Raw genomic sequence first — 13,470 nt, 5'->3', positions numbered from 1 at the left:
CATATTAAAAATTAGAAAAAGAACGTGTTTCTTTTTCGTTTCTGTTTCTCAGTCAGGGTCAGAGCATCTGTGCCAAAAATACAGCAAGGCTCATTTCACCTGTTATATACGCTGTTTCGTCTGGCATTTCGCTCCGCATGCGTATAAATACGCCAGCGTTGTTCTGTTCCCAAAACGGCCTTCTTTAGACGAGTGCCGGAAGGTAGGCTTCCTCGCAGTAGCTTTTCCTAACCTAACACCTATGTGGCGCTATGGCCCACGGCCCGAAAATATGCATCGCGCCCCATCGGTAATTACGCATGCCCAATCATTCATGCTTACCTGGATGAGTATGCTGCCGTCTCTGCTTGCAGCATCGACTTTGGCTTCGTGTCGCGTATAATTCCTTTCACTGCACACTATTTCGCAATTCATGACGATGTTCGACCGTGTACTACTGCCATTCTGTTTTTTTCCTCGATTTAGAAGGGTACGTTGTCTTGCTATCCGTGGAGCGACCCGCCGTGGTCGAAGCTCTTACCTTCATCCTTTTGAAACCATGCACAGATCATTCGTGGTTGAACGAACTATTTGAGGTTAATTTGCCCTTAGCCGCCGCGGTGGCTCAGCGGTTATGGTGCTCGGCTGCTGACCCAAAAGACGTGGGTTCGATCCTGGCCGCGGCGGCTAGAATTTCTTTGGAGGAGAAATTCTAGAGGCCCGTGTACTGTGCGATGTCAGTGCACGTTAAAGAACCCCAGGTGGTCGAAATTTCCGGAGCCCTTCACTACGGCGTCTCTCATAGCCTCAGTCGCTTTGGGACGTTAAACACCATATACCAGACCAGACCAATTTGCCCTTAATTAATTCCTGGAAACTCAGAAAGTGTTCCTATGCACGGCGGTTTTGTGGCTTATTTTTTACCTCTGTCTATCGCTGATACAAGAACAGCTTCGTGCCCACTTTCTTCTCCCGCTTCCAAGCGTATCATCTGATGACGATGATGATGATGATTATGTCCTCAGGCCTAATGCTCGCAGGCGATGAAGCTTCAGCAAAACTTCATCGCCTTCGTCACCTTCGGAGAGCTATATACGTTCAAAAATATTACAACTACTATAGAGAATGTCATAGCCTTTAACTTCGCCTATGTAAAGGCCTCAAGAAGGCGGATGAGCGGCTCCTTTTCCGCCTTCTCACCAATACCTTGCTGTGCCCGGCAGCAATTAAACAATTGACCCATCCTTTAGCGGCAGCTGCCAGCACTGTAGTGCAGTGTCTTCGGACACCTATCACCTGGTGTGAACTTTCCCCTCCAACCCGGCATTCCCCCCATCCCCAACCCAACCCGGGAGGAATAGGAGGCGACCCTGCTCGGCTGCCACGACTTACAGGCCCAGCAAGCCTTAGTCGGGCGCGCCCGGGCGGCCACCGCCCCTGGGTCCCAAACTAGGGACCTCCACCTAGTGTTTGTAAGGATCGGTCCCTTAGGGGCTGATCCAAGCATACCTCCTGTCCCTTTTGAATAAATGTTTTCACCACCATCCCCACCTTGTGTGGGACCGTGGAATTCGTGCGTCTTAACTCCATATGAGAGGCACTGTGGCGTCTGTTAGCTCGGATTGAAAGAGCGCACATGTTTTAGTAAAAGCAGCAATGCAGACGAAAACAATGTTGTGGCAAAAACTTTTTTTCCCACGCAATATTTTCAGTGCACTTCGAAGCCGCCATTGCGAAAATTTCCCGGTAAGTCGCATGTATAATACAAAAAAGACAATGCGGTTACACTTTCTATAACAACATCAACCTAACCTATGTCTTTGCGAAAGTGAAATGGACGGCAGAAAAAAACTATGCCCTGAAATCTGCCTAGAACGCCATGACAAGTTATGGAAATATCTTCTACCTGTTATTACATCGCGCTGTTACGTAGTACGCTAAAAGGTATGGAAATGCGCAGGAACGCACTACCTCGCCTCCACGCACGTTTAGCAACAGAAGCGTTTCAGCATTGAACCAGAACATTCCTCCCAAAACTTTCTTTAGACACTCTACAGACTGTCCATAGGTTGCTGTCTATGAGGTCTCTAGGCACTATTTAGACAAATCCGAGAGAACAGTCCATAGGCAATACAAATGCTATAAGCAAACTATAGACTTATGGATACACTTTTAGTAGGCTTTTGTGCATAGACAGTCTATAATATATGAATACAAAAAGAAATATCCATACGAAGACAATAGAAGCTATAACATATCTATAGACTGTCTATATATTTTAATAAGGGATGGCACCGCTGCGCGTGGGTCTCTTGTGCGCGTACAGGTACAAGCATTCTGATAGGACGGTACCCCTCGACTCTCTGGATGCTTACTAAGCGACGTAAATAAAGTAGTCCTATTTCGCATAGAGTACGGCCAATTAACCGGAATGTGGGTGACAGCATGCGAGGAAATAGCCGCGATAAAATACGCGACTCCAGGCTTTTTTTTTTTTTTTTGTTTTCAGTATGCCAGTCGTGTAAACAAGTAACGTTTTAGTTCGAATGAAATCAGTCGCATGCTAATTTTTTACTTGAAGGAATTGGTGAGCGCTATAAAAACACGGAAAACTGACGATCACACAGGACGAAGCGCTTTCTAACCACTTCGTCCTGTGTGTTCGTCTCTTTTCCGTGTTTTCAGAGATTAAACAGTTGCTAGAAAGCGCTTGGGAGTAATTTGCGATTCGCTGATGGCATTGCCTTGCTAAGTCACTCAGGACATGAACTGCAAAGCAGGATCAATGAATTAGACAGGCAGAGCAGAATGGTGGGGCTAAAAATTAACATGCAGAAGACCAAAGTAATGTTAAACAGCCTAGCTAGGGAACAACAGTTCGCAGTTGGTAGCCAGGTGCTGGAAGAAGTAAGAGAATATGTCTATTTAGGGCAGGTAGTGACAGCTGATCCAGATCATGAGAGGGAAATAACTAGAAGAATAAAAATGGGGTGGAGCGCATATGGCAGGTTATCTCAGATCATGAATAGCAGTTTACCAATATCCCTCAAGAGAAAAGTATGCAACAGGTGTATCTTACCGGTACTCACCTATGGGGCAGAAAAGTGGAGGCTAACAAATAGGGTTCAGCTTAAGTTAAGGACAACGCAGCGAGCTATGGAAAGAAAAATGATAGCTGTAACGTTAAGAGATAGGAAGCGGGCGGAGTGGGTGAGAGAACAAACGCGCGTTAATGATATCCTAGTTGAAATCGAGTGGAAGAAGTGGGCTTGGGCAGGGCATGTAATGCGAAGGCAAGACAACCGCTGGTTCTTAAGGGTAACGGAGTGGATTCCAAGAGAAGGCAAACGTAGCAGGGGGCGGCAGAAAATTAGGTGGGCGGATGAGATTAAGAAATTTGCGGGAATATGGTGGTTGCGCCTGGCGAAGGACAGGGTTAGTTGGAAGGACATGGGAGAGGCCTTTGCCCTGCAGTGGGCGTAGTCAGGCTGATGGTGATGATGATGATGAGAAAGCGCTTCATCCTGTGTGTTCGTTCCTTTTCCGTGTTTTTATAGCGCTCACCAATTCCTTCAAGTATGTATTTCCAACTAGCCCCAGTAGTAGCTCTTTTGACTAATTTTTTAGCCCAAAATTTGAAATGTGTCCTCAATATGTTTTAGTAAACTACACAAATACTGGAGCAGAGCCAATTAAATGTAAGACATGCAACTGCAATATTAAATTAACCCACTGCTTACAGCAGCCGTCCCAGGCGCAAAACGTGCGCGCTACCGCTTTAGCCACAGGCGCCTTTTTTTTTGTTTATTTGTGGTATTTTACATTAGTGCGCTAAGTACGACATACGCCTAGAAGACTCGGCGCAATTTTTCTTCCGCTTTCATCTGTGAGAGAAGCTTTGTGGCAGCATGCCTTTCGCCTTCAACTTATCGCAAGCTAATCGAAAGGCATGCTGAGCAGTGTTTATAGCTGGCGAGTCGTTCTGTCTACATGTTTCGGATTTGTTGGACGCTGGCTGTTCCCGCATGCGAAAGGGTGCCTGCATGCGGCCGCCTATGATGGCGCGAACTTCTTATTCGATCAGTTTTAGTTCCTTACGAGGCGTCAGGGGTTTTTCCCCGGTTATGATATGAAGCGATCGCTAAAGGAACGAGGGGAAGCGCCTGACGACTGCGTTGCCACGAATAAGTGGGCTTGCTTTATATTGACGCCACCTGATAGCAGTATGATGACTCGAGAATAACAGGCTGTTCTCCTTCAGTGTATATTGGAGGACTTAAAGCTCGTCATATCCCTCACAGGTCTGACCGAATTGTGTGTTATGATACGGGGGGCAATATAAGATATAGAAAGACTTCGGCTTAAGTCTCCAGTCTCTTTTAAGTTTCCACGCTAGCCACAAACTTCCGCCAGCGTTTCTTATAATATCCGTTTCGTATACTTACAGCCCCTCTCAAGGCTTCTGGCATCAATGACGGCTGCAGCGAAACGCAGACAATACGTTATAACTTTCCCCTCTTCGAACAGACCACAGGACACACGCAGGCATCGATCTCCATCACAGGCTGGTGACCTACCTGACCTTCAGGCCTTTGTGGCTGAACAGCAATCAGCAGGTCTCATGCACACATTAGTCCTGCCCAGTTAGATAGTGCGCGTCATATTCCCACAATCTTTTCCTTTTCTGAGCAAACTCGTAATGCATAAGCAATTTACACACACTTCATAGCGACTATTCGCTCCTTTCAAAGCAGGCCGACTCCCTAAACGACGCCGGAAAGAGCTAAAGCTAAGGTGAACTGGATGTCGCCTTTCTTTTCGTTTTTTTCTGTTTTTCATATCTACATATTTTCGCCACGATGACTGAGCTTTGCACCTGTGTTCATATTGTTTTGTTCTTTTCTTCCTGTCCCCCCTACGGCAAAGAAATCTGTTGTATATATTTGTGTACAGTGATTCCTATTGGATCCTGAATGACATAGAACTGAACAGAGTTCAACTACAAATTTGTGTGTTTGTTTTTGTTTAATTCTTCCTGTAATGCTGTCGAAACTGTATGTGGAGGGAGGGCCTCCTCAGGCTAGTAGCCATTAGCTTTCGCTTGGCTTTTTATTTGTATTGGAAAGAAACCAATAAACAGTGAAGAATATTTAGTCGCCCCGTCCTATTTCTCTCTACAGCGGATCTCTGTCCCCGAGGAAAACTAACGAAATTAAATGGCTCATCTCGTCCACGATTTAAAAGAACGTTAAAAAGAACGTCAATTTGGGCCAGGTGAGGCTGTATTAATTCAGACTGAAAAGGCAATAGCGCTACTGAGAGACATACACAAGAAAGACTGACGCAGAACATGCGCTAACATCATCCGAGTTTATTTACTGCCAAGCCAGCAAATATATAGAAAAATTTTCAGCCATCTGCAAAAAAAAGAAACAAGAGATGGCATCAACCAAACCGTCCAAGATATCACATCATGGTCTTGAAAAGGCAGACCGAAGTATCGCCTACACAATCTAATCCCCTCTTTTTTATGTGGAATGCTTCCAAAACCTAACGTACAGTGTTTGTCAAAAGTAATCAGGCTTCATGGTTTGCTTCTAGCTCGTACAGTGGAGCCCTTACAGCTTCCGTGAAGTTCAATGAAAGAGCCCTGTAAAATGTTCTTATATTTGCGGAGCCCCTTTATCGGCTTAATGTTGCGCTGGGCGGGCGTGGTATCCGTAAAATAACGCCGCTGCTGTCGCTCATTCGCTACGCCGCCCGGCCGCTGATCCGAAAGACGCGGGTTCGATACCGGCCGCGGGGGTTGAATTTCGATGGCGGCGAATTCTTGAGGTCCCTGTACTATGCGATGTCAATGTACGTTAAAAGACCCCAGGGGATAGAAATTTCCGGCGCCCTTAAGTACCGCGTCTCTCACTGCCTCAGACGCTTTTGGAGTTTAAACCCCCATAAACCAGAAACCATATCCGGAAATTAATGAAGCTGCAGAAGCGTAAAAATTCGAAATCCTTCCCACCTTATGCAGTATCTCAGCTGCAAAAATATGTGCGCGGCTACGCTAACTACAGGATCGTCCAGAGCCGCTGTGAGAAATAAGTTTCACATGAAAGCTCTGATGTGGTGACAGGAAAACTGCTCAGTCTGCGCTGCTTTCGACTGCTGCAGATGTTATGCCTATTGGAGAGCTCCGTAAGAAACTCGGTGGTATCGAACTTTTCGTCGTAAGCTCGGAAGTCTCGATGATGATTAAAGCATGCAACTGCGGTTTTAGCTTAGGCTGCGCCTCGAACGTTGACCTGTCCACAAGATAAAGCGCGGTTTAATCACTGAGCCTGCTCAGCAAAGAGATACCACATCGAGATTTGAAAGAAATATCCCGTTTTTTCGAATTTACCTTTTCACGAAGACACAATGAGTTCATAGACTTTTCATTACTGTATCACATTTCCAAGTTTTCAGGTAACCAAAAGCGGAGTATCTCGTCCTGCTGGTTGCGTTTAGTGTTTCCATGGTTAGCATGTGATTAAATACAGCGTGGAGCCTTGCGTTCCCGTCGCGTACGGCCGACGTCTGCCTGTTTCTACCTTCGCCGCATATGCTTACCAGGGTATCTTGCTTTGCTTATACCATCACGAAACTCCGGCCAAAGTTTCATATAGGGACAGCGCGCGCCGCTAGGGGCGCGCCTGTCGGCGAGGGGGCAGAAGTCGCCGTGCGAGCCCTCCTCGCAGCGGCTGTTTTCCGGCCAACAGGTTCATATTCTCTTGGCAGTTGTGCTTTCTGGGGATCGGTATTTGGGCTTAGGATGGACGCTACTTTACAGGTTATCACCTGAAAGCTTGGCCGCAACATCGAGAGACTAAAAAGCCTTCGCATTCATTTTTACCACAACTTGCCTACAGTGTCATCTTGGAAGATCTAGCATAGCGATCAGTAACGTATCTATATGTGTCTGGGTTGCGCCTGTCTCGGCCGAGTCGTGTTCATCCAAGTGCACAAGGCTGCATAATACTGCAATCGCAATAATGCTGAAAACAAGACGGTTATGGTCGTATTTTAAGAACAGGAGTGCGCGCTACAAAAGCGATCATATGACGAATGCACCGGCAGTTTGATGGTGCTATCTCAATTTTTTTTTTTTGCTGACACTTTCGGAGGTGCCATAGCCATCTGCTGAACTCTCGCGCCATAAGCCATTTATTTACACTTTGTCGCGCTGTGACTACGGACGTGCTGACGAGTGCAAGGAAATTGTGAATTTGTATTGTTCATAGCTCATCTGCTGGCTTCGCGCAACAAAAATAAGAGACAAGCTGTGAGCGGCCACGCACTAAACCAAAAATGAGCAATGATAAAAATCACGGAGAAACATGTACAAAAAATATAAAGCGCTAGGGGTTTAACGCGGTTAAACCAAGCAGACATGCGAACGCATGTGTTTAGCGTGTTTGGCTCAAGGTTTTGCTTTGTTGGGTCGTTGGCACGTCTGGCGACGATATTAGACTGAAGTTAAGCTCTGATCGAGGTTAAGCTGGTCTGATGTGTTCGTTCCGAAGGTGGACGTTGATGAAGACGACGGCGTGCAATGCGCGCAGTGCGAGAGTGTGTTGCAGTTTAGTTTTTTCCTGTTTGGGTCTGCATGAAACGCTGGCCAGTCTCCCATCGTGAGTGTGCGCCATCGTTTTTGAGGCAACAACAACGTTGCTGCGAGAGCACAGTGCTCTCGTGATGTGGCCAGCGAAGCTCATCCGTTCGCGCCGCCGGGGATTCGAAATTTCCAGTCGCGGCAATTTTTATTTTATTTCTGCACCCTTAAATTCAAAGCGAGACAAGATTCTTGGTTGGGTTTGACCCCATGAAGTAGTGCTTTCGCATCAAAAGCCATACGCACATTGAAAAGTACACCTGTCTGAGGCCGCCGCGGTGGCTGCAGTGGCTATGGTGCTCGGCTGCTGGCCCGAAAGACGCGGGTTCGATCCCGGCCGCGGCGGCTGAATTTCTTTGGAGGAGAAATTCGAGGCCCGTGTACTGTGCGATGTCAGTGCACATTAAAGAACCCCAGGTGGTCGAAATTTCCGGAGCCCTCCACTACGGCGTCTCTCATAGCCTTAGTCGCTTTGGGACGTTAAACCCAATAAACCAACCAACCAACCTGTCTGAAATGCAACAACGTCACAGATTCGTGCTCAAGTACGCTGGTAGGGCTTCGAATATCCGTGGGACGGCGCCGGCCCTTAGTTTCAGCGTCTGGCGTTGAAGCGACACTGCTTCTCCGTTGATCACGAACTCGTGAGCCAGAATTAAATCCGCGGGGCCAAATGTCTCTTGCAGACACAGACATGATTGGAGTCTAAGCTAAATCCACCGCTTTCCTGTCGAGGTATCGCCCGCTCCCATATTTTACGCTGCTCGGCGTCGCTCGGCCGACAGAACAGAGAGGCCTTGTCCTGCGTACCTCCGTAGACGGCAGGCTTGCACGCCGCGTGCACTGTACTTATTTTGCAAACGAAGGCAAAGGGAAATGAGAAAATAGTTGCTGCCGCACCGCCGGCGTCCCATCCGCCCGTAGACTCGCGGCCGTAGAGACGCTCGCTTCGTCGCGTCGTTGCCCCCACAGGACTCTTAGCGCCGCCTCGTGGAAGGCGCGGTCAACATATGAAGCTCTCCCATAGCGTTACGGAGAAGTTTCATAACCATAAAAGCTTACTGAAAAAATGCCTCTTAGATTTCAAGTTCGCATGCCACTCTACCGTGGGTGAGTGAATCCGCCGCTGTGAAGTTGTCCTGCAGCTCCTCGATGCAGCCTAGGATTCTGCGCTGGAGCGCTGCCAAAGCTATCAGGGGCAGGCCGTCGTAATCTTCGCTGAACAAAACAGTGTGACCTCCCACCTGTTGTTGGGCTGCTCGCAGATAAGTTGGGCACCTTTCTCGAACACAATGTATCAGTTCTCAGTAACATTCTCATTTTTTTTTTCAAAAATGTGTGGCGAACGGTGAGGCAAACAATAGTTAATCTGAACGACAACAATATTTTTCTCCGTGATATCCGTACGACACACAGATTAAGGTACACAATGCAAATTCACTATACACAAAAAATTTAAAATGTAATTGCCTTGGTAAATGTTAGTCACGACCAGCGTTTAATTTTTTCAAAATCTATTCAACGAAGACTAATGAAAAATATTCTACCACCATCAAACTCCCACAACCGAGTGGTTATTTCCGACTCACCTACCCTAGAAAACGTCACAAGTCCCTCGCCACATATTCATAGCATCTCTCCAAGTGCCCCGCCGCGGTGGCTCAGTGGTTACGGCTCTCGGCTGCTGCCCCGAAAGACGCGGGTTCGAACCCGGCCGCGGCGGCTGATTTTCGATGAAGGCAAAAATTCTAGAGGGCCGTGTACTGTGCGATGTCAGTGCACGTTAAAGAACTCCAGGTGGTCGAAATTTCCGGAGCCCTTCACTACGGCGTCTCTCATAGCCTGAGTTGCTTTGGGACGTTAAACTCCAATAAACCAAACCATACCAAACCAAGCATCTCTCCAAGTGACTTATTTTGTATCATTGCAGGTGAAGTGCTGGAATGAAGGTAGTGGCTGCCAGTATGCTACCGCTGCTTCAGGAATCACGCAGCACTTCCAGCTGGAATGCGAACACCACTCCGTCCGTTGTCCCAAGTGTTCGGCCACTGTCCCTTGCAGAGACGTGTGCACGCATCTCCGGTCGGCCTCTTGCAACACTTCGACATCTGTGGCATCTGAATGCGAAGTTGCACCTGCTCACGCGGATGAGGCTGCATCGTTGACTTCTTTCAGAGGAGCCTTCGAAAGGCAGGCGGCTGAAATCACAGCATATCTGAGGCCAATGGCAGTTGATATCAGCACGCATGGGGACCGATTAGGCGAAATATCTCATGGCATAAACACACTAAAGGAGGCGGTGCGTGAAGGACTAACGACTTTAACAAGGCAGAACCATGAGGAAATAACGTCCTCCAATGCTGAACTGAAACAATGTTTTTAGACATGCAACGATACAGTTAACACTTGTTTGAGAACTATAAAATGTGTAGAAAAAGTACTGTACGATAAATTCAGTGCAACGCGAGACGACTTGTCGCAGATTGCAGCTAGCATTGAACAAGTCAAGGTTGATTTGAAGCAGAGTGTTCAAAAAACATTGCAGCCCGTCCCCAATGTGCCTAGAGTGAGTGCGCAACAAGGGGCGCACTGCGAGTTTCTTGTAAAAGGAGTGAAATCGCTTCAAGACGTGGAGTTGCTGAAAGGCAGGGCTGAGTATGACAGCGAGAAGGTGTACCTTCGCGGCTACTGCATGTCTCCTGGAGTCTCGTTCTGGCATGGCAGTGCATCTGTATGGCTGCGATTCAAGTACACCCTGCACAAGGGCGACATGGACGACGAAGTCCAGTGGCCTTTCAAGCACAAGGTCAGGGTGAGCGTAATTCATCCGAGACGAAGGGAAGACCTTGTACGGAAATTTCAACTAGAGCCATCTCACCCAGGTCATCAAAAGCCAACGACATCAAGCAACGAGACTTGTCTCCCTCTTTATCTCTTTTATATCGAAAATCTCATCAGTGACGGGTACGTAGATAGTGACCAGCTTCGGATAAAGTTTGAACTGCTGCCCCGAACCAAACCTGAGCGCGGACACGGGCCATCCCTTACAACTTCGTATTAGTGAACGCCCTTGTACGCTCCATTTCTTTCCTCAGTTCATTAGGAACTACCTCTGCGTTAGGTAGAAATTCGCCTGAAAACACTGGTATGAAGGCTCCTTTCCCAACAGCTTTGATTAGAAACACTGCACAGAAATAGCTTCTAATTTTGTTTCATTTGCGACACTCACTTGTACCCTACCATGAAATGAAAAGTGTAAATAACTAAATAAAATATGTTATTCCCCCCTCGCTGGGAGTGCTGCGTGTTTCTCGAAACTCTCGTCAACGAATGGTAACCGCTTATTGTGTCCATTTCCGATTATATCATTTTGATGCGATAAAAAAAACGCTGGCCGTCATTTGCAATTTATTTGCGATGTCCAGTCTTGAAATGCGCGAAGACATAATTGTAGCGACATCATCGTAATCGTGTTAAGTATTATCTGCTAACATCATAAAGCCAGAGATACCTTTGACACCTTGAATGGAAACACTTCAAAGTTGCGACATATACAATATTTAAAAAAAAACGATTTTTTTTCCAATTGGCGTTTTTTAAGTTAGAATCAGAGGAAGCCAGCCAAACGTAGAACAGCCTCATTTGATTTATGCACGTTGTATCTTCGAGCATTTCTTCCGTATGAGGACAACTAAAGCAGCGTTGTTCTGTTCCGAAAAAAGGCCTTTTTTAGACGGGCGACAGAAGGTATTCTGCCCCGCAGCAACATTTTCTAAACACCCCTCTTGCTTACGGCCCGAAAATTGACATCGCCCCCGTCGGAAGCTACGCATGCCCCATCATTCGTGCTTGCCTCGATGAGAATGCTGTCGTCGCAGCTTGAAGCCTCGACTTTGGATTCGTGTCGCGTATAATTCCTTTCCTTTTACATGATTTCGCCATTCATGACGATAATCGTCCGCGGAATAGTGCAGTTCTTTTTTTTTTTTTTTAGCAGAGGACTTCGCCTTAGTATCGGTGGAGTGACCTGTTGAGGTCGTGGTCGAAGTTACTGTCTTCCTCCTTTGGAAACCCAGGACACACCATGCATAGTTGAACAAATTTTTTCAGGTGAATTTCTTCTGAATTTCTGGAAACCCATCAACTCTTCGTATACTCGATGTTTTTCAGTGTTTCTTTTCAACATCTGACTGTCGCTGGTGCAGAACAGGGCCGTGCCCAATTTCTTCTCTCGCTTCCAAGATAGTGATTTTTCGCAGGCGATGAAGCGGAAGCAAAACTTCCAAGGCCATGTGTACCTACGATCCATTGATCAAGCCGACCCGCCGCCGCGGTGGATCACAGGTTATGGTGCGCCGCCGCAGACCCGAAACACGCGGGTTCGATCCCGGCCGCGGTGGTCGCATTTCGAAGTGCACGAAATTCCTGAGGCCCGTGTGCTTTGCGATGTCAGTGCTCATTAACGAACACCCGGCTGTTTATTTCCGAGCAGTAGAGTTCTCACTCTGAAACTCCTGGCATTGATGTTCCGATGTTAACCAGCTTTTATTGAGCCCGCATTTAACACGTGCGTTATTAAAAAAACATTTTGTTTTAGCTCACTTTAGAGCATGCTTCGTCTCGCACGCACATCAGAAGACAGTGTTTAAACTTGAACAGTTTTAGTGAGTTATAATAGCGAGGGATGTACGAACTCTGTTCTCGTGCGAGAAAGTCAACTGGTCGCCAAGGTTTCGACTAAAACTTTAGTAGCGCATCTGCCATTACACCTTTGTTGCTTTGACAAACTGAGTTCTCGTCCTGCGTCGCTTTCATACCTTACTTGACAACCCCTTAGAAAACGCCTCAATTTTTGCTGGAGTGCACTGCGTAGTCTTCATTTTCAAATGAAACTGCCATCGGCCATCCCACACTGACTGTGGAGAACTTAGTTTATCTGAGCATGGAAAAAGCTGGCGTGCCCTGAAGTGGTAGCTATCTATATAAAGGCATCTCTGAGGCATGTGAGCCCACAGATCACGGGGACAAGTGTCACAAACAGTAATAAGCGAAACCGTACGTATTAGAGACATGACTTTTCTCTTCCATTAAAAAAAATTGCCCCATACCCTTTCCATTCGCCTGGGAACAAGTGTGCGCCCCTTGTACCGCCTAGTTTGTTAATTATCAGCTTCTATGAAAGTTTCTCGGTCAGTTTTTTTTAAAAGTCATCTATAGCGGCGTGTCATCTCAAGTGAGCTGCAGTATGTGACGTGAGTCAGCCCATCGCCTTGACGACTGCCACGAAGGAGATAAGACCGTGCTCTGAAGCAGCGGAAACAGCACTTCCGGCGTGAATACAGTCCGACGTAACACGCTTGCGCGCTCTCGCACGCGCTGCGCTAACGTTGGCGAACTGCAGCGTGACGTTACCGGCGGCTACCAGCGCTCCCCGACGTGCCCGGCCCAATTTTGGCTCCCGAAGGCGCGAAAATGCATTTTCACGCCTGCGTCGACCCACAATGCACCTCGCAGAGAAAAATGGCTGATGCCTGCGCGACCGGGAGGTACACCCGGCCAAATCTTTAACTTTCTTGGGTACTGCATCGCTAAATGTTCCTTGTAAAAGGTTCTTTTCGGCTATACCGCCGGCATATTCATGCTGTAAGTTGACGCGTGAGATGGCATTTCGTGGTTCCTTTTTGTTCATATAAAGTTTGAGTGGAGTAGTTGCGTGTTTAAATCAAAGTTATTAGAAATAACCATCGTCTGCCACTACCAAGAACCGGAACAAGCGGGATACGCAGCAGTAGTTGTGGTCCATATGGCCTCCTCCTCTGGGTGAACTACCACTCCTTTCATGG

The 13,470-nt window shown here is 47.3% G+C and overlaps 1 protein-coding gene across 1 annotated transcript in view; it reads left to right on the top strand.

Moving 5' to 3' along the window:
• Nucleotides 1-10,726, top strand: part of LOC149329729 (TNF receptor-associated factor 3-like) — a 116,052-nt gene extending 105,326 nt beyond the window's left edge. The window contains exon 2 of the mRNA XM_089560440.1: nt 9,558-10,726. Within this exon, the coding sequence (XP_089416566.1) occupies nt 9,558-10,010 (453 nt within the window). The 3' untranslated portion in view covers nt 10,011-10,726. The remainder of the gene's footprint in view (nt 1-9,557) is intronic.
• The last annotated feature ends 2,744 nt before the right edge of the window (nt 10,727-13,470 follow it).

Source organism: Amblyomma mixtum, chromosome 9, assembly GCF_055824585.1.
Source record: "Amblyomma mixtum isolate Tamu chromosome 9, ASM5582458v1, whole genome shotgun sequence".
NCBI classification, from domain to species: domain Eukaryota; kingdom Metazoa; phylum Arthropoda; class Arachnida; order Ixodida; family Ixodidae; genus Amblyomma; species Amblyomma mixtum.
Note: the sequence above shows the minus strand (reverse complement) of the source record. Positions and strands in the feature narration are given on the sequence as shown.